At 43.3% G+C, this 22,241-nt stretch overlaps 1 protein-coding gene across 1 annotated transcript in view; it reads right to left on the bottom strand.

Annotated features, from left to right (window-relative positions):
- LOC126484942 (uncharacterized) overlaps nt 1–10,917 on the bottom strand; it is a 330,159-nt gene extending 319,242 nt beyond the window's left edge. The window contains exon 1 of the mRNA XM_050108543.1: nt 10,286–10,917. Coding sequence (XP_049964500.1) covers nt 10,286–10,917 — 632 coding nt within the window. The remainder of the gene's footprint in view (nt 1–10,285) is intronic.
- Nucleotides 10,918–22,241: the final 11,324 nt, after the last annotated feature.

The raw sequence follows: 22,241 nt of genomic DNA, 5'->3' as shown, positions 1-22,241 counted from the left end.
GCAAAGTCGGATCTGGAGCCACTGGAGATCTCTCAGGCGAAAAGAAGACCGACTATGATTCTGATAGGCCATCCGACAGGGAAATTTCCCAATGTCCCTTATCAGTAAAAAGGCCACAGGGACCAAGAGGACGGAAGTGAATAACCTAGCCCACAGCTATGAAATGGAGCACTGTAAGAAGAAAGCGTAAAGCCTTTACCGAAAAGTAGACAATAGCCTCGCGGTCTTCATTAGGCCCAAACGACGAAGAAGAAAACAAAAATTTGATTCCATTATGAAAAAGCTGTATGTAACAGAAGGAAACTGAGAATAGTTTTGAAATCAGCAAGTTAATTAAGAACATACATTTATTTTCAATTGACTGACATCATGCAGACTGATGTTATTCGTCTAACCTTGTGCTGGCATTAGCTATGACACCCGAAAACAATCTACTCTGCTCTTGAAGAGCCATGAAAGCAGATGTTTGTAAGGAGAGATACCGATTAGAACACGGAAAAATGTTTATCATTGTTGATGTATATGTAGAGGCGAAAATATTAGGAAAAGATAGAGTAGAAACCGGTCGAAAGTCTGGTGACTGTAGAACGAAAGGTCAGCTGCGCTCGCGTCATCGGCGAGCGCGCCGTCACGTGTTTAAAACGCCGCTGAGCGCGAGCCAGTGGCCATGTTTATTGACTGGCGCGGCGCGCCAGACACTGTCCAGAGCTGCCCACTCGCGTTCCCACGGGACCCTGCCGCCCCACCGCCGCCCCCGTACTCGCACCTACCGCTTACGTACAATTAACGCGCATGCCTTCGCTGATAGCGAGGAGTCCGGCGTGAGCCACGGGTAAGAAGGTTACTGCACGAATTGACAGTTTGCCGGTCAAAGGTTTATGCTTCGGGAGAGTAGCGTTCGGTATCCTCTTTGCCCAAACACGAACGCGCCCACCGTAATCGTAATGGTAATCATTACGCGCAGACTCCTTTCTCTGCGCGTTTATTCGCCGAACATGAAATTCTACTAATGTCGTCCTCTTTACTAAACAATACCTTTAAATCCGTCAGATCCAGTGTTGAGTTCTGGTAGCAGGGATTTACTGGTTTTCAGTTTCTTCTACCCTATTCCAAAATAAAATTTGCTGTCACTCCCACGTTTAACGTACCACAGTTGCCCAGCATTTTAACAGTAATAATAATGAAACATTATCATTATTTTTCCCGTTTGTGTCACCTAAGGACCGCGCGCCAGTTCCAGTGCTTCCTCCTTTGTTGTTCTTTTTCCTCCAGTATTCTTTCAACTTCTCACTGTGTGTCCTTTTTCTCTCTTCAGACCTTTTTGACACTTGTCTTCTCCCTCCTGCATTGGAATCCTTCCATTTTAAGGATTTCTTCTTAAAAATATCTCTTTCTGACATCTTTTTCACTTACGCTGTTTCTTTCCATATCTTTCCTAGCTTCTTAAATGCAGGACATTGTTACCTTTTTGTCCCAAAGATATTTAAAAATCTGTTTGGTTAACCGGTTGCCGTTCATTCCGTATAAATATTCAAAAAGTAGCAGTCGCCTCTTCCGCAGCATTCCAGTTACATTTTCTGTATTGTAGTATACTACAATACTTCATCAGTTCTTAATTTCCATATCTCTCTATTACTCAGAGGACCTAGTATTTTTCGAATGATTCTTCTTTCTAGAACTTCAAGTTTGTGTAATTTGTAGTTCATTACTGAACATTCACTTGCATAAAGACATTCTGGTTTTACTACAATGTGTAGTGCTGTATAGTCAAATTTTTATACAGTGATCTTTTGTTGTAAATGTTCCTGGTTGTACTATATGTTCCGTCCGTCCATTTTACGTACTCTTTCTTCTTCAGCGAATTTTTCTAAACCATTTTCTTGAATTATTTCTCCTAATATTTAAATTTATTAAAATATGCTTTCCTTGGATGATGTAAGTTTACACTGTTCATTTTCCACTATTTCCGCGTTCGACTTACGAAATTCATAACCTAACATTAAATCTTTTCGTGGCAGGAATATGCATTTCACCTCATTCAGGAGAAGAAATAAAACGTGTATTAAGAGAAATTACACCTGACGATTGAGCCACAGGATCCGAATTGCATCGTGTAGTTAATAAAACACGAAAAAGTTGTAACTGAAGGCGTTGTTTAATTCATACCTCCAATTTATTAACCTACTTTATCTGTCCAATATCTGTTACTACGATTTCTGGAGTATTTTTTATGCTTGTCACAAATTTTGTCTTTCTACAGAAATTCTTAAACCAACTTTGTTGGGAGGAGTGTCAGCCCTGGACAAATCCACCTAACGGATTAACGACGAAGTTTGGTGTGCTGGCCAGCCTGGATGTCGTTTTTAGGAGGCTTCTCACATCCCACTAGGCGAACACCGGGCTGGTACCCAATTCCCACCGGGCTGGTACCCAATTCCCATCTCAGTTACACGATTCTGGATATTTAGAAAACTTTGGATGACTTTCACATCAATTGCACCACACCCAGACAGTTAGGGATACACATATCCTGTCCTGTGGAGTAACGATGTGGTGACACAAGGCTATTCCGATGGCTATTATTACTATTATTATTATTACTACTATAATGGAAATTACTTAAAGGGCTGATTTAAAAAAGAAACTATCAACTGTAGTGTTCTGCTGGTGAAAAGATTATATATATAAAAACAAAGATGATGTGACTTACCAAACGAAAGCGCTGGCAGGTCGATAGACACACAAACAAATACACACACACACACACACAATAAATAAATAAATAAATAAATAAATATATATATATATTAAGGTCCTCAACAGGCTGAGAACTGGTGTATCCCGATGCAAGGTCAATTTGAAGAAATGGGGTTTCTTTCCAGGAGATGAACTATGTGAATGTGGCGTACAGCATCACGTAATTATATTGTTTGTAAATTGCTGTCTTTCGGCTACATATGTAATGTTCTGGACACGAGTAAGTAAAAAATTACTATCATAACAACAGATCACAATGCTAGGAAGTCATGTGTCATGCAACTGAATGAAAACTATAGAGAATACATTTCCTTTCTTGTATTTTAGTGAACTTTGTACACTTACAATTCTGTCGATTGATAGCCGGCGACGACAATGAAGTTCAACTCCTTTTCCAAAAACAAGATACTTCTATTCTTCACTTCCAGTGGCAACTATTACACCTACTTTACTCGGTTTTATCACTGAAATAGCAATTTTCATTAAATGTAACAATACGTTTTGAGCGACGGCCTAGCAACACGTCCTCTTTCCACAAGGCACAGATTAACAGCCCCCCCCCCTTTTTTTTAAATACATCATTTGGCTTTTTTTTTGTGAGTCCGTACTCAAAGATTCACAACTACTATCGCTGCAGGGATTGCGCGCTAAAGAGTTTCTTGCTGTCTATCTGTGCTTCACTTCAAGTACTTTTTGAATCAAATTTACATTTACGGTATTTGCATATATTACTGAGCTTCTCAGAATAAAATTAGGCACAAATTAGTTAAGAAAAGGGCAGTGAGGCTCACATAACATTACAGAATGGCAAAACATGTTGCCCAAACTAGTAATCCAGTAACTGTGTTTACATAGCGATGTTGGCAAATAAACTGTTTTTCGATAGAAGACTACAACACAAAATTATAGATCGCCTCCTGCACTGACTGATCATGTCAGGTAACTGTAACTCTCTTTTATGTTGTGCACTTTGGTGATCGCACATTACAGAGTTTTTCAGTGTTGTGAAGTTATAATCACAGAAATAAAGGTAACCGTGCCTATAAAGTCAATAAATTATAATTACATTATTATTATATAATAAGCCACCGGACGACAAAGGTGCCATATACCAAAACACTCAGAAAATATCTTTGAACAACCTCAGAGACGTTGTCGGTGGAGTTCGTGTCCATGAGTAGCTGCCACAGGCTGGAATGATACTTTCTTGTCGGACCGAACACTACCTCGCACATTCCAAAGCGATGAGCTAGCTGCGTTCTTACCCGAAGACGGCAAGAACAAAGATAAAATCTCGGCTAGCAACCGTTGGGCTCGGCTGTTCCTGGAAGCCGATAATACGCAGACAACGGCGCTGCCCGCTGGACCTTCAAAGCACTCGTTAAACGGTTCGTCCCATTAGGGGAATTCGGCTTGTAACGATATGTAATTTGTCCGCGCTTGAAAGTACCGCTACAAGTTCCTAGGCTGCTACCTTCGCGGCATGCCACACTTGTGTCACCGGTGAACTCTGCTGAAGATCCCTTGCTCCTATTAATATTCTGTGACTAGTATAAAGTTTCTGGCGCGAATTCGACAACCACAGACCCGAAACTGCAGCAGAATACTCATGCTGATGTCTCTGGTATCTGATATAAATATGAACACAGCCATATTTCAGACGGCGAGAAATAGCCAAACATTTATTAATATTGTTAATATTTGTAGCCACTTAGTTGCTGCTTCGCCAAACCCAAACCCTTACATGGGATTGGCATATGGTACAGCGTGATTCGTCGCTCCTTATCACTTGTGTCCAGTCAGCCACTATCCAGTAGTGTCGCGCTTTACACCATTTCAAACAGTCGTTGTGCTAGCTGGATTACTTGTAGCACACTGGAACTCGCGAGTGACCGTTTCCGCTGATTTCATGCGATTCTTTACAATCACCTTCCGCAATAGTCGACGGCCTGTCTCCGTCAATACACGAGGTCCGTCTGATTTTGATTAAGCAGCGATTGTTCCTTTACCTTTCCACTTCAACAGTCGACCTGGGCATCCTTAGAAGGGCTGAAATGTACCTGATGAATTTGTTACTAGAATGACTAGACCATGATTCAAATCACTGAGCTCATTTATCGACCCATCCTGCTGTTGCTTTCCTGCTGACAATACACTACTCTCCGCCTCCTTTTCTACTGGCAGGTGACGTCGAGTGATCAATTCCGCATTACGCTAGTCTGGATAGTTTTGATCAGACTGTGTAGAACGCGGCTAAAGAGATACTGGAGAGAATGCAGGCTGTCGTGAGTCGCATCTTGATAGCTGAGTCCGTAAGAACTCTGCCCGTGAAATTCGAGGGCCGAGACTCCGTAGCGTTAATCTACAAAAAGGCCGGGTCTGCTTTCCTGTTGTTTGGGACATAAATATTCTTCGTTCTATTAGGGAGAGAATAGTAAGTATCTCGATCAAGGTACAGGGAAGAGTCTCCGGTTGCCATCCGTCAGGCAATTTTAAATAGACTGTTCGAATGTAACATCTTTTGCAGGAGGGCCAGATTTTATCCCTCTCTCACCTGAAATACTTGTCCAGTGTGAGACTGAAAGCTGTCTTGGCCGTTGTCAGTTACAATGAAACTTTTTCGTTAGTCGTACCGCGAGTCGTACCGCGTTAGTGCTCCTGCTTTTATAATGCCCTATTGGGGGCTGCTTCGAATTCTGCTCAAACAAAATTGCGGTTATACAGTATTCTCCAACTTCTAAAAATGTATAATATACAGTTCATACTTAGTCTTGAGCTGAGAAATTGCTGAATACAGCACTTACAATGCTTTCTACTATAACTTTTTATGAATAAAAACTGAAAAAAGGCAAGTGTTATTCGTTACGACGTGAAAGTCTTTTTACTTGTTTGAAATTTCGTCCTCACTCTGATTATAATCAGAAGTTAATCTGTGTATATGGCACCGTAAGAAAGATACTAATGAAAATTAGTTATCCAAAGGCGGACATGTGCGTTAGTGGGCATTAGGAGTGATTTAAAATGGAATGATCATATAAAATTGATCGTCGGTATAGCAGATGCCAGACTGAGATTCACTGGAAAAATCCTAAGGAAATGCAATCCGAAAACAAAGGAAGTAGGTTACAGTACACTTGTTCGCCCTCTGCTTGAATATTACTCACCAATGTGGGATCCGTACCAGAGAGGGTTGATAGAAGAGATAGAGAAGATCCAACGGAGAGCAGCGCGCTTCGTTACAGGATCATTTAGTAATCGCGAAAGCGTTACGGAGATGATAGATAAACTCCAGTGGAAGACTCTGCAGGAGAGACGCTCAGTAGCTCGGAACGGGCTTTTGTTGAACTTTCGAGAACATACCTTCACCGAGGAGTCAAGCAGTATATTGCTCCCTCCTACGAATATCTCGCGAAGAGACCATGAGGATAAAATCAGAGAGATTAGAGCCCACACAAAGGCATACCGACAATCTTTCTTTCCACGAACAATACGAGACTGGAATAGAAGGGAGAACCGATAGGGGTACTCAAGGTACCCTCCGCCACACACCGTCAGGTGGCTTGCGGAGTATGGATGTAGATGTAGATACGTATGTCGTCCATGTCAGACTGTGACTGTTTATGATAGAATGACACTAACATTTCTTTTAATGTGTCTTTTACAGACATTTACGTGTCTAACAAAGAAATGTCCAACATACATCTTCTTTCCTAGGTTATTATGAATCTAATTTGCCGTGGATGATTCATTGTTCTGCGCTAAGGAGAAAAAAAATGGAATAGCTTATTTTTGTTGTCACCGACATGACATCACGTAATCAGTCCAGCGCTCGGGACTTGTTAATGCAGTTTTCATGGAGTTCGATTTTAATTTATTCTTGATGGAAAATTTAAGTGTATGGATCAAGTTAAGATAATGGCAGGTGTTTAAAATGTCGCATGAAAAGCGGAAATTCTATTGGCAGTTAGAAGGCATGCAATCTCGTGGATGACATCGCGTATAATTGATGTGATGTAGCACTTCACACCTTTGAAAGCGACATAATGGCGCCGCGTCCGATTCGGAGACCAGCAAGTATATGGAGCGCTGTTATTATCGGATACTCAAAGTTATTAATGTCTTTTAACAACACTGACATTTGGGCAGTACGTCAATACCTGACATAATTATCAGAAATTCGATACTAAAATCTCAAACGGCCCACAGGTGTGTAAAACTGTATGGGGCTGGGCTTACTCAAGTGCAAACTGTATCATCTGGCGCTCATCAACCCTGCAGAAATGTTAGCTGCGGGAGCTCATGCTAATACTTCGTTTTCAACAAAAATAATAAATCTAAGAGAATCTTTCAATTAGACAAAAACTTGGTTTTGATTTTCTCAGTTGTGCAAGCGTTGGGGGAGTTAATGCCATTCCACCGTTGCTCCTACGAACGACAACATGACGGGTAAATTATGTAATAAAAATTCATGATATATCTACGCCTATACGTCTATTTTGCAAATCACACTTAAATAGTTGACAGAGGCTTAACAGAATCACATTCGAATTATTGCTCCTCCGTTCCACTGTCGAATGGGACAAGGGAAAAATGAACACCTAAATCAAGCTCTGATTTATTTTGTTACGAAGGCTGCTTCTCCCAATGTAGTGGAAGAAAACAAAATGTTTTAGCATTTGAAGGAGAAATTTGCTGATTGAAGTGTGAGGAACAGATCTCGTCGCAACGAGAAACGCCTTTGTTCTAATGATTGCCATCCCAACTCGTGACACTCGCTCAATTGTTTCGCGATAGCACAGAACGACCTGCTAGCTTTTGAACGTTTTCCAATGTCCTGCGTCAATCCTGTCTGGTAAGGATCCCATACTGCGCAGCCGTACTCCAATAGTGTAGGTAGTATCTTTAGTAGATTTGTTGCATTTTCTAGGTGTCCTGCCAATAAAATGCAGCCTTTCGTTCGCATTTCCCACAATATTTATTATGTGGCTGCTCCAGTTTAAGATGTCGACCATTGTAATCTAAGGTATTTAGCTGAATCGACAACTTAATTTTGTGAGATTTATCGAGTAACCGAAATTAACGGACTTTTTGTACTCATGTGAGGACTTCCCACATTTTATTGTTCACGATCAATCGCTACTTGTCGCACCATAGATATATCTTGTCTAAATAATTTTGCAATCGGTTTTGCTCTTATGAGGACTTTAGTAGTTCGTGAACGAGAGCATCATCTGCAAGCAATCTAAGAGGGCTGTTCATGTCGTCAGCTTAAATCATTTATGTACGAAGGTGTGTTGGAAATTAGTGCCATAGAATCTGTTATGTGAAAACTATGAAAGCTTTTAAAATATGAAACAAACTTTATTAACATTCTGCATCTTTGTTCATGTCTACATATTTGCAGCTCTCTTTCGAAGTAAGGCTGCAAATTGGAGCATGTAACATGGGGGTGCGTAACTTAATTATGCTGAAGCGTTAGAAATAGCGTGGTGGAATCGAGTTTCGAATTCGAAGAGTCTGACCGCACATGAAGGAACCTCTTCTTCAGCATGAAAATGCCAGACAACACACGAGCGCTGCACCTTCTGCAGCAATCCGACGCCTTGAGTTCAGAGTCATCGATCATCCTCCATACAGTTCCGATTTGCCCCCATCCAACTGTTTTTCAGTTTCCGAAATTTAAAGGACACTTTCGAGAACTTTACTTTAATAGTGATGAAGCGGTGCAACGAAGTCACTCTACAGTGATGGCATAAACAAACTGGTCTCTCGTTGCGAGGAAAGTGCTTGCCGCCAGGGTGAGAAATCAATATTTAGACATGAAGAATTATTGAAGGTGTAGAATATTAATAACGTTCGCTTTACTAAAAAAGGGTTAAAGAGTTTTCACGTAGTAAATTCGGAGGCTGCCCTCGTAGATCAGGAACAGAAGCGGGCCAATAACGCATTCCTGATGAACCCCAATTACAGAGTCGATCTCACTGCGGGACAAAATGGTTCAAATGGCTCTGAGCACTATGGGAATTAACTTCTGAGGCCATCAGTCCCCTAGACCTTAGAACTACTTAAACCTAACTAACCTAAGGACATCACACACATCCATGCCCGAGGCAGGATTCGAACCTGCGACCGTAGCGCTCGCGCAGTTCCAGACTGTAGCGCCTAGAACCGCTCGGTCACCCCGGGCGGCACTGCGGGGCAGGAAGCTATGAATCCAATCGCAGAACTGAGACGATACTCCCTAGGGGTACAATTTTTTTGGAAGACGCTTGTGAGGACCGGTGTGAAAAGTCTTCTGGAAATCTGGAATCAACTTGAAATCACCCGTTGATAACATTCAGTACATCGCACAGAGAAAGATGGAGTTATGTACACAAGAATTATATTCTTGCAATCCATCCTGGCTGTGAGTCAATAGATGGTTTCCTTCGAGGCAATTCACAATGTTCGAACACAGTATATGTTCCAAAATCGCACTGAAAATCGACGTCAGTGGTATGGATATGTAATTCAGCGGATTACTCCTCTTTCCTTTCTTGAGTATTGGCGTGACCTGTACTACTTTCCAGTCTTTAGGTGCTGATGTTTCGTCGAGCTAGAATTTGTGTGTGACAAGTATGGATCTATTCGATCAGCGTACTCTGAAAGGACTCTAATCTGGATTGGTGACCTTGCATATATGAAGTGATTCAAGCTGCTTTCCTGCATCGGGAACATCTGTTTCTAGGTTTCTCATATTGGCGGCTGTTCTTGATTCTGGAATATTTACTTCGTTTACATCTACATCCAAGCGATTACTCTGCTATTCACAATAAAGTGCTTGGCAGTGTGTTCAATGAACCACCTTGAAGCTGTCTCTCTACCGTTCCACTCTCGAACGGCACGCGGGAAAAAGGAGCACTTAAATTTTTCTGTGAGAGCCCTGATTTCTCTTAGTTTGTCGTGATGATCATTTCTCCACATGTAGGTGGGTGCCAACAGAATGTTTTCGCAATCGGAGGAGGAAACTGGTGATTGAAATTTCAAGAGAAGATCCCGTGTTCTTTGTCGAAGGAATTTCGGTAAATCGTATTGAATAACTCTAGTGACACTCGTCAGTAACCGTACCATTGCTATCGCGCAGTGAAGGTGCATCCGAGCAACATGCCAGTACGTTCACTGATGTGGCAAAAGTCATGGGATTCCTCCTAATACCGTGTCGGACCTTCTTTTGCCCGGCGCATTGCAACAACTCGACGTGGATGGACACAACAAATCGTTCGAAATCCCATGGAAAAATACAGAACCACGCTGCCTCTATAACAGTCCGTAATTGTGAAAGTGTTCCCGGTGCAGGATTTTGTGCACGAATTTCCCAGAATGTTCTTTAAACCAATCGCGAACAATTGAGAGGTCCGGTGACGTGGCGCATTGATATCCAAGAGGTTCCATCGTTGTTTGGGAACATGAAGTCCGTGAATGGCTGCAAATGGCCTCCAAGTAGCCGAACATAACCATCTCCAGCGCATAACCATCTCCAGCGCATAACCATCTCCAGCGCATAACCATCTCCAGCGCATAACCATCTCCAGCGCATAACCATCTCCAGCGCATAACCATCTCCAGCGCATAACCATCTCCAGCGCATAACCATCTCCAGCGCATAACCATCTCCAGCGCATAACCATCTCCAGCGCATAACCATCTCCAGCGCATAACCATCTCCAGCGCATAACCATCTCCAGCGCATAACCATCTCCAGCGCATAACCATCTCCAGCGCATAACCATCTCCAGCGCATAACCATCTCCAGCGCATAACCATCTCCAGCGCATAACCATCTCCAGCGCATAACCATCTCCAGCGCATAACCATCTCCAGCGCATAACCATCTCCAGCGCATAACCATCTCCAGCGCATAACCATCTCCAGCGCATAACCATCTCCAGCGCATAACCATCTCCAGCGCATAACCATCTCCAGCGCATAACCATCTCCAGCGCATAACCATCTCCAGCGCATAACCATCTCCAGCGCATAACCATCTCCAGCGCATAACCATCTCCAGCGCATAACCATCTCCAGCGCATAACCATCTCCAGCGCATAACCATCTCCAGCGCATAACCATCTCCAGCGCATAACCATCTCCAGTGCATAACCATCTCCAGCGCATAACCATCTCCAGCGCATAACCATCTCCAGTCAATCATCGGTTCAGTTGGACCAGATAGCCCAGTCCATTCCACGTAAGCACAGCCCACGCTGTTATAGACCAAACACCAGCTTGCGGAGTGCCTTGTTGACAGCTTGGGTCCGTGGCTTCGTGGGGTCCTCGCCATCAGCTCTTATTAAGTGAAATTGGGACTCCTCTCGGTAGACCACAGTTTCCCAACCGTCTACGGTCCAACCGGTATTGTCACGAGCCCATGACAGGCGTTGGTGGCCATATCGTGCTGTTAGCAATACCATGCGCGGCGGTCGTCTACTACCGTAGCCCAAAATTCCAGATTTCACGGCACTGTCCCGACAGATACGTTCATCGTACGTCCCACACTGATTTGTGCGGTTACTTGAGACAGTGTTGCTTGTCTGTTGGCACTGACAACTCTATATAAACGGCGCTGCTCTCGGTCGCAAGTGAAGGCCATCGACCACTATGTTGTCTGTAGTGAAAGGTAATGCCCGAAATTTCGTATTTCCGGCACACACTTGCCACTTTGGCTATCGGAATATTGAATTTCTTAACGATTTCGGAATTGGAATATCCCATGCGTCTGATAACATCTGCCATCGCCGGCCGCTGTGGCGAGCTGTTCTAGGCGCTTTTGTCCGGAATCGCGCTGCTGCAACGATTGCAGGTTCGAATCCTGCCTCGGGCATGGATGTGTGTGCTGATCTTAGGTTAGTTAGTTTTAAGTAGTTCTAAATCTAGGGGACTGGTGACCTATTTCAAGTCCAATAGTGGTTAGAGCCATTTTTGGTATCTGCCATCCCGAGTTCAAAGTTCCCATCGTGCGGTAGTAATGACGCCTGACAAATTTTGACGTGAATCACCTGAGCACAATGCACTGCCCTTCTATACCTTTTTCATGCGATAGTACCGACATATGTATACTTGCATATCGTTATCCCATGACATTAGACACTTCAGTGTCTTTCATCACCGGAATTACTCAGAAGGTGTCCCCCACATCGCAGCAGTGTGCACGGCGCTACGGAGAGCCAGTCTCGTGCTGGAGACAAGGAGTTGGCCAAGGGGTGGACAGTGGGTGGGCGCCGGAGACAGCGGCAGGTAGCCGCGGCGGCGGCGGAATGCGGCCGGCGACAATTAGCCGGTGCGGGGGTGGAGGGGGCGGGCTGCGGCTAATGAGCGACGCGACACGGCACCAGGCGCCGCCACAAAAAGCCGCGACAAGCGCCGCCGCCCCAAGATCGATTCCTTGTCGCGGCCGGGACAAGCCCGACTGACGCGCGACGGCCCGCGCCGCCGGCGCCTCCGTCTGGCGCCGCGAGGCAGGTGTCCAAACCAGCGGCGCCCCGCCGTCCACCGTCTCGCCGAAATGAGCTGCTAATCTCTTCCGCTAACGTGCTTCATTTAGTAGACGAGCGTGTCTCGTCACAGCAGTATTACATTGCACCGTTTCACAGTAACCATTCTTCATCGAGATATACGGGCTGTTTGATGAGGAATAGTAAATATTTCAGGAGGCGGTACCGAGTGGTTAAAATTACAGCGCACATACTGAACAAATATTTGAAGTGGCGGTTAATAATAAAATAAACATTACGCGTTCCTCATTTGCTGACCTTTTACTGCCCACATCTCGTTCCTCATCCATTATATACAGAAACATTTCTATACGTCTTTCTCCCATTCACAGCCCCAGATTTGCACGTGGTGGCTAAAATTGTAAATGCTTTTTTCAGCGTGTATCGGTTCCGTATTAAAGCATTAGAGTATCCACCAAGTTTCGCTGCCATACCATAATGGCAGTCCATTGTGAACCTCCGTGAGCAGCTGCACTTTAATTATTGCCACCCAGCGCTATACACTAGGCCTGTTCACGAGGCGGCTAGGCCAGCGTGAGCGCGAACACGAATACGAGCGGTCACACTAACTTACCACTTGTCAGACTTAGCCTAATTATGTAGCGCAGGATAAGCGCGAACTGTGGGCTATATTCAGACGAACAACACTATGTTGGTTTAGCCGTCTTTTAAGCGCAAGTGTAAATATTTAATTGCAATGTGCCTCAAGTGGAGAGTAGCTATTTTAAAATTGGTGAAAAGCATCATTATCGCCGGGTTAGGAACTTGAAAGTGAAGGTCAGACACAACAGTAGCTAAGCCGTGTTATACTCGACAGTGCAGGATGCATAGCTACAGTTAGACCTCATAGGCGTGCAGTGTGAAAGGCAGTTGACTGATAAGTTTCATAGTAAAATGAGTCTTGTAAAAATTTTCTTCAACATAAATTTCAGCAATTTCACAAGTTAGCATCTGCGATTATGTTAATTTCTAGACCTACACAGTTTTCCGGGAAACTTCTTTCCCCAATGAAGAGAACGAAATCTATTCACAGCACCTCACTGACAGACTTCAACTTAGAACGTTATCTTCGAATTGGTAATGCTCAGGAAGTGTATCAGACATTGACGCTTTAGTGAAAAGCATAGTAAATAGCACTCATTGACATGCAGTGTTTCTATGTTTCAAGTGTGAATAAAACCCCCACGAAATGAATGTTGATGTCCATTTAAACTTCGTCCGAAAACAAAATTCATCGTAAGGATGTATCAGTCCTAACAAACATCGTGTCTCGTACTTAGCAGCCCACGTTCTTTGCCTTATCAATTCAGAGAAATGTAATTTTCGTTTCATTGCCATTTCTCATCTATGCAACAGTTTTAGGAAATAAATTTGCCACGAAGGGCATCAACTGACCACTGTGAAGCGAACTAACAGTCCAATCACATTAATGTGATTACCTGTCAGAAGCTAGAATAACCACCTTTCGCAACGCGAACCTGCAGGAAGAGAGTCTGTGAGGTTCTGGAAGGTACCTACAGGGACGTGGAGTGAAACCGACTACGTGCCAAGGCCAGCTGCGATAGGTTTCTTGGTTGACGATCCATGGCACAGACAGCCGATCGAGGTGGTCGCATGGATTCTCGATTCAGTTTAAATCCGTGAAGTTTGAAGGCAAGCTGAGTATGATAAACTCATCCTCGTGCTCTTAGAACCACACACGTACACCCTGCAGTGTCCTGATATCGCCCCTAGGTAAAAACGAATAACGCTCCCTCCTCTGGCCTGGACCCTTTCGACGACTGCTGCAGGGTATTTGATCGAGACGTTTCACGCTGTCCACGGCGACAGCCGTCTCTTCTGATGAGTATGAACGTGATTCATCTGAAAAAGTCGCCTATCGCATCTCAGTGGACAAGTTGCGTGCAAATCCCAGTCTGGTCGCCGATGATGAAGTCAGCATGGGTGCATGAACAAGGCGCCTCCTGCGGAAGGCAGCAATGTTCGTTGAAAGGTCGTTGAGTAGACATTGTTGGTAGCCCACTTTGTTCATTTGCGCGGTCAGTAGCTCGACAATTGCACATCTGTTCGCCCGTATACATCTCCGTCGTTCTCTCCTGTCACCTTTAGTCCGTGGTGTATGACAGTTGCCTCGGCGCCGATTTTGGATAGCACCATTTTGTCATGCACGGTATGAATCAAATACGGCGCTAACAGTCTACAAGTTTTGCCTTTAAGGAAATGCTTCCACCCTTGGACCTCGGATAAACTGCCCTGTTTCCACATTACGACCACGACTGCACTGTTATCCGCATCTCCCGACAGGCTTTGTATAGGGTGAACATTAATAACACCGACAAACTGCAGGGACTGATTCCTGATTACAAGTTTGATGTTTGGTTTGTGGGGCGCTCAACTGCGTGGTCATCAGCGCCCATAAAAAGTCCCAATTTTGACACAGTCCAGTTTTTACATAGTCCAATCTAGCCACTATCACGAATGATTATGATGATGATGAAATGATGAGGACAACACACACACCCGTTCCCCGGGCAGACAAAATCCTCATCCCGGCCAGGAATCGAACCCGCGACCCCGTGATCCAGAGGCAGCAACTCTAGCCATTACACTAAGAGCTGCGGAACTGACTAGAAGTGGAGAAAAAAAAGGTCTTTCGAACATGTGTCTGGAAATACATCTTTGCCACGGTAGATGGCACTGATAGATGACAGTTCCTCTGACCACGTGCCATGCGTTCCTCGTGTGATGCAGGCTGTGAGACTGTCGCAGCACATTTTAAGCAGCAGAATGGTCCGATATTCATGTCAGAAACAAGCCGAGGTGGTGTTAGTGTACGACCAAGCAGATGGAAACGGTCGAGAGGCAGCACGGCCATACCAAAACAAGTACCCTCACAGTCACCAACCACACCAAACAAAATTTCAAGCCCTTTTTGGGCATTTATGTGATCATTGGTCCTTTCAGAGAGACAAACGCGCAGGAAGGCGGCGGACTGTGTGTATATCAGATATGGATGACCAGGTTCTACAGGATATTGGGACGAACCCTAGTATCAAGCTCCAGGCAAGGGGCTTGCCAACATGTTGTAAGCCGAAGTACGATTAATGTGTACCCTACATGCGACCGCTACTATACCTATCACCTGCAAGGATTATCAGCAGCGGATTTACATCTAGGGGATTGGTTTTATCGATAGCTTTTGCACCGGGACGATTTGTTGTCGTTGCACGCACACCGTCCATTTCCGCACACATGTTCATAGGACCTGTTTTCCTCCATTTCCACTCAGGAATCCGTCCCTGCAGTTTGTCGGTTTTACTAATGTTCAACCTGCACACCCTTCACAGCTGGTGCTGCCACCTGCCATCAGTGAGGGATTGTTGCATGTTGATGTCTAACATAGGCGGTGGTCACATTAACGCGACTGGACGGTATGTTAGCAGCCATAGAGTAGACTCATTGAGAACATTTTCTCGTGCAGAGCTGTGTTGTCGCGACTGCTCCTCCCCTCCCGCCCCCTCCCCACCTCTTCTCTTCCCCATGCATTTCTCGGCATGAGCCGGCCTGTTTTTCACTGCTGAGGCGTCGGCGCGAGCTAATTCACACAAGCGAAAAGGCCTATTATAGACTAACTCCAATAAAACTTTCCGTGTAACATCTGTCGATTTTCTATTGATTACAGAAATATAGCTGTTACAATGTAACAGAAAGAAAGCTATACTACTAAACGGCTAACCTGGGGCACGATCCAAGATGCATGCTACCTATCTGACAGTTCCAAGTGTAAAGAATTTGATTTTTCAATATTTCGTATAGTTATTGACAGAATTTAAGATTTTGTAATTCTGTCACTACATAATCATTAAGAGGTACAATCTTAGGTAAAAAATGTAACACAATAAGACAAGTAATTTAGTAAAAAACTGTGTTCGTATTGAGACAGTGAAGCGGATGGTGCGCAAATACCTGCACTATAATCATCCAGTATTTGAGAATAAGAGCCCTTAGTGACTTCCTTACAAACTTCAGAAATAATGAAAAAATTTAACAAAACATTTTCTCGCTGACACCATACATAAAATGATGAAAGAAAAAAGTTAATCGTTTACCACATTTCCACTGAACAGTGAAACTTGTGCGTCAGACATGACGTTTCAATTGATTACTTCTTTATTACTAGCTCTATCCGTAACACACTTTGCAGACAGCATCTACATGGTGAATTCTTCTCGGGTTATCAGTCGCCAGAAGATGATGGGTACGAAACTCACTGAAACGTTGCGACAAGATGACGCCACCACTCGGCTGATAACCCGAGAAGAATTCATCAGTGGAATACGACGAGAAAGTCTGCAATCGCAAGCATCTACATGTATCACTCAATGTAACTGAAACATTATGTCCTTGTTCGGCACATTTAAGGAAATATGTCGTCATAAACATTGATACGTGTGAAAAATTTGCTTTTGCCTAAACTGGAGCGCAAATTACCCAGACTATATTGATCCGGTGTTTTACAAGGAGGGCATTCACGACTTCCAGCAAACCTTAAGCATAATTACTAATCTCTTCTACACTTTTTTCCGCTTATATGCCTAAAGTCAAATATTTAAACATTAACTCATTTGTAATGGGACGTCGATTCTTAAAGGAATTGGGTGTTTATTGGTACAGTATAATTGAGCAACAAATCACAATCATAACCGCAAACTTCAATTGTTTAAGCACAAATACAACTTCACAATTTGGACCTCAAAACCAAAACGTCAACTCGATGAACATGTCCCTGTATCCTATAAAAATTGGATATATTTATATGAAATGTATTGTTGGAACTAGTGTAGACTACCGCTTCTCGAAATATATCCTGTTCCTTCTGAAACATTTTATGTACTGTGCAAGCCGCTGTACAGTGGTGCACCGTACTTATCTACTTCATTTCCTATTCCATTCTTCTACTTAGCGAGTAAAAATTACTGCCTATTCACCTGTGTAATTGCGGTAACAACTCTCATCCGATTCTCGTGGTACCTATGCGAGACAGAACACGGTGGCAAAATAATGTTCGCACATTCTTCTTCAAATACAGGATTTCGCGAGAACTATTTCATATTTTCCCCAAGTGTTCCCATTTAAGTTCCCTGAGCATTCCTCTTACACTTTCGTATGCTCTATATCGCCAGGTCGTGATCTTAGTAGCGTGCCACTAAATTCGTTCGATGATTGTTCTCGTTCCTGCTTGATAAACAATCCAAACACTGCAACAGTACTCTAGAATTGGCCACACTAACGCCTTGGATGCTATTTCGTTTACAGACGTATAGAATTTTTTTTGATGAATGAAATTTTTGACTTTTGCTGCGATGCGGCACTCAAATAGCTCAGTGACGACTGATGAAAATTTGTGCCGGACAGGGGTTAGAACCCGGATTTCCTAATTTACGCGATCGGTAACCTTAATCGTTTCGGCTATCCGAACACGTCCCACGTGCGACCCAAATCTCCATATGCCGCAAGCTACAGACATGCGTCACCTGTCCATTATTCTTCTTCACTCGCAGTGCTACTGTATTCTTAGTCCGGCAGAAATTTTCATCTGTCGCTTTTGAATTATTTGAACTTCTCATTACAGAAAAAGTCAGAAATTTCTTTCGTTAAGTATTTATATAGACTACGGGTCGACGCAAGTGTACAAGGAGCTTGTCTTGTAAGAGGGCTAGACGAAGCTATCTCAGAGAACAAGTGATTGGTTTAAACGTGGGAGCATTTGTTTGAAAGAAGAAACAAAGACCACAGACTAAATGTTGTGTAGTACTTTTGTCGATTAGAGGCGTGAGAAGAAGCTGACACCGCAGTTGTATCGAAAGAATAAACGATGGTGCATTTCACAAGATGATTTAACTATAATGAGCTTCGTGAAAATGTTCATCAGAAACACACAGTTGTAACAGAAGTTCTGGGTGATCAGGTCTACTATGTCTAAAGAGGCAACTATCTGCCTTTCAATGCAATATGAAATAAGTGGATAAAGGAAACCTTCTAGACAGTATCTACGACGCGAAGAGTGCATAAGCAAACATACACAAACAGAACTGATTCATTGCCTTTAATGAGTGCTACTTTGCAGCGAATATGGACTAAATGGAAAGACATAAAATGAAATCAACTGTTATTGCAGTGCTCCGACTGAAAAAACTGAGACTGTATACATGGATTGCTCCATCGTCTTCAGTATCGTAAATGGTAGAGTCATCTTTGATAAAACACACACACACACACACACACACACACACACACACACACACACACACACACACACCTACGGAATCACCATTGTGATGAACGCTCTCTCCAATTAATTGTTAATTCCATTTTTGTACATTTGAGCTCTAACATAATTACGAAATTAATGAAAGAAACATATTGAGATGTAGACATGACGTCATATGGCTTATGGTTACAGAACTTTTTATTTTGCTACTGCGTTTTCGGCATTACGCTACTGTCCGGTATAAACGCTGGTGCCATGTCACGACATAGACATAAACTGTAAGAACCTGCACTCCTGATGGGTTGTGTCCACTTAGCAGCAATAGAGTGAACAGCTGACTTAAGTAACATAATATATTTAGTCGTGTTATTTCTCATGAATATTTAAACGCTTGTGAATATAAATCAAAATACAGATGAAATTTTTGTTGGTAAGGAAAGAGGCATTTATTACAAAAGTGGCCACGTAAAACAGCTCCAAAACCTCAGGAAATTGTGCAAAGTGGTTTCGTACGGAACACGTGAGAACGTTGTACGATTTGAACATGACGCATCAAAAAAACAAAAATAAAAGTTGATTCACAAAGACGTTCTAATATGCGTCCTACGTTTGAGGACATAAAATTTCGAAGCCCAGAAAAGTCTAGTTTTAGTGCCACTCCAATGGTAGAGGCGACATACTCAACAAACATGCACAAATTAACACGGTATTACATATATACAGGGTGTTCAGAAACAGTCTGAAAAGTTTGTAAGGCTGTTGGATTATCAGTTGTATTCAGAAATAACTGTTACGAAAAAAAATTCGAGACTTTCCGCCGTTTGCGAGTTAATTGGCATTGAAGTTAGCCAACCAGGTCGTTGTGCGCTCAACAAGCGGACCGCCAGAGACCGTCACCAAACGTGTTCTTCGTTTGGTTTCCAAAAACCGAAAAAAAAAACAATATAAAACTAGGACATGGGACGGCAGTGAGGATGAACCCGAGCCAAAGGCTAAGCAGTCTCTTGCGCTATCATCTACGCTATGATAAGAACTGATACATATCGTATCTGGCTGGTCGCATGAATTTGCGCGCACAACGACCTTTTTGGCTAACTTCAGTGCTAATTAATTCTGAGGCGACACAAAATTGATTTTTTTTAGCTGTTATTTCTCAACACAACCGACCTTGCAACACCTTCAAAAACTTTTCAGACTCTTTCTGACCAACCTGCAAAAATTCAGAGACTAGAAGCAGGAACGTATAAAATTAACGAAGTTGACCTCAAATGGCTCTGAGCACTATGGGACGTAACACCTATGGTCATCAGTCAGTTGACCTCAGTGAAGGTTTTGGAAAGTTCGTAGCTGCGGAATTTGTTTCCTCAATCGGCTGAATGTATTAGTGTAAATATATTTCAGACATTACTACCGAATCGAAATTTTTGCTGTTTCCTGTGGCGTGGAGTATAAAGAGATATTTGTCAGTTTCGTGTACCGTGTGACCTGTTCCTCATTCCTGCGGCTATGGATAAACTGTTTACGTCTCTAAAGCGTCATAATGTTCCACAAAGTATTTCATAAAATTATAGTGCTGCCCTTTACAACCGCGAAACCCTAAAGGTGGTATGCAACAAACCCCATGTCGGCTTTGATATAAAAGTTATTAGCATTTCAGTACAACTTCAGAAAGTAGGTATGTGTAACAATATCTATATTCTTTACATAAAGAAAGATTAGGCACCGGGATTATAATATTTCTGGCTTTGAAACCATCATATGCAGCTACTCTAAGCACTTCTCAGGGCAGTTGAGAAAGCAGCAGTGAGAAGATGACGTAACGTGGTGTGAGGTACCAGTGACAGATGGTTTATTCGGTACGGGTATCGTGAGAAAGACAGTCTAAATTGTGTACCTTCTCCACGATTGGCTGTTGCGTTCGGTAGTTGCGCGCCAAAATGATAATCTTCTCTTATTAATATTAGAAAAACTAAATAGCGTATTTACTTGCATTTCATATTAAAGCATCTCTCAAAAGCGTGGTATCATTCCATTATTTCACAAGTATTAATAACCAACAGGATAATGAACAACCGCTAAACGAAAAGGCAGTCGAAGCACTTTGGTGATCTTCGGATCGCTCCTTGCTTGGATGGCGTGCGAAGTGGCTCTGCTGTAAGATCAGAGCCTGTTCGGTAGTCTCGGAGGACAGGCATGTTTTCTACCGTGGTCGGTGTCAGTTAAGACTTTATTAGCAATTTCTCGTTATGTGGACATGTAACTGAAAAAATTGATAGTAGTTACGCAGATACGCGGTTGTTTTGCTTTGATGTAAGTCTGAAGATTGGAGACTATTTGTGACTCACAAAGTGGAATTTAATTGTTCAGTTTCTCGTATTCTGCCTTCCCGCGTAAACAAACTAATTAGAAATTTAAATATTTCTAAAATATCAAGTCATCGCTAAGAGTTTATTACAGCCTCAAGGTAACGGATTCACGACCAACATGCTGCTTCCTGCGCAGGGGACAACAACTACAGGTTGGTGAACATTAATCAGAACTTATGCATTACATTCATTCAGAGCGGTGGAAACAAATAGGCACCTCGAGTGCACTGCAATTTTAGTACAGCGACACATCATCTGTGATAACACGGAGGAGGCGCTCCCCAATTCCCCCTCTATTTCTAATTGCCATAGGCTTCGCATTAGCAAATCGCATTTGTCTGATTGTCTATGAGGAGATCGTATTACATCTCGCGTAGGAAGGGGGAACGACTAGCAACACTTGTCAGAATTCAACAGCGGAATGATCGAAGCCTTCGAGTTAGCATCCGCGATACTGTTACGCACGTCTTTCCGGATCCCCGACTGTCCTGTGAATATAAATTTGTCGGTTCACCATGGCCGGACTCGTTGCCATGAAGGATCTCAAGAGACCTAGCAACTAGAGCCCGAGAATACTGATTTATTACTCGGACGGCCGTGCGTGATTGCACACAACCACGTCACATGGGCCTGTCTTGAGTCAGGCAATGAACTTGTTTGTAACTAGGGCTAGTATCCAGAAGGGCAGGGCGACTGAACACTATTCTTGCTGCTTCCTTTGACGTGGCAGCGGAGAGTCGCACCGACAGTGATGCGCCCAGCGATAACTTTGGACACTGCAGTAGCACAGTGTCACCTTTTCGGACGAGCCCACCTTCTGTGCAGCGTCGTAATGGGCGTACCCGTGTGTGGAGGCTCCGAGAAGAGGAAGCATCTTATTTTTGCATTCATGTTTCCCCAAGTATGCTAAAGATTACATCATTTATTCTTCCTACTATACTTAAGAAGCACAGTAAGTAAATTTTCGTTATTTACTATACTTCCTTGTGTTGAAATTTTAAGGGGTAGCTGTGTACGAGGTCTGTTCAGTAAATTCCGGACCTTTGTCCAAAAAATTTATCTACGCTTATCTTTTTCTTATTGTGCACGCTCTCCTCCGAAATGCTCTCCTTCACAATTGATACTCCGCTCCTAACGCCGTTTCCACTTCTGGAAGCAATCTTCGTACGCATCCTGCTGGATCGCGCGAGGCGCCGTCTGCGAATTTTCTTTTATCTTGTCCATCGTGGCAAATCTTCGTCCTTTCAACAGGGTTTTCATATTTGGAAGAAAAAGTCGGGAGGGGCCAGGTCTGGAGACTGTGGAGGATGAGGCAGC

The sequence above is a fragment of the Schistocerca serialis genome, chromosome 6, assembly GCF_023864345.2.
Source record: "Schistocerca serialis cubense isolate TAMUIC-IGC-003099 chromosome 6, iqSchSeri2.2, whole genome shotgun sequence".
In the NCBI taxonomy this organism is placed as follows: Eukaryota; Metazoa; Arthropoda; class Insecta; order Orthoptera; family Acrididae; genus Schistocerca; species Schistocerca serialis.
The sequence above is the reverse complement of the archived record's forward strand: the minus strand, read 5'-3'. Positions and strand labels throughout refer to the sequence as shown.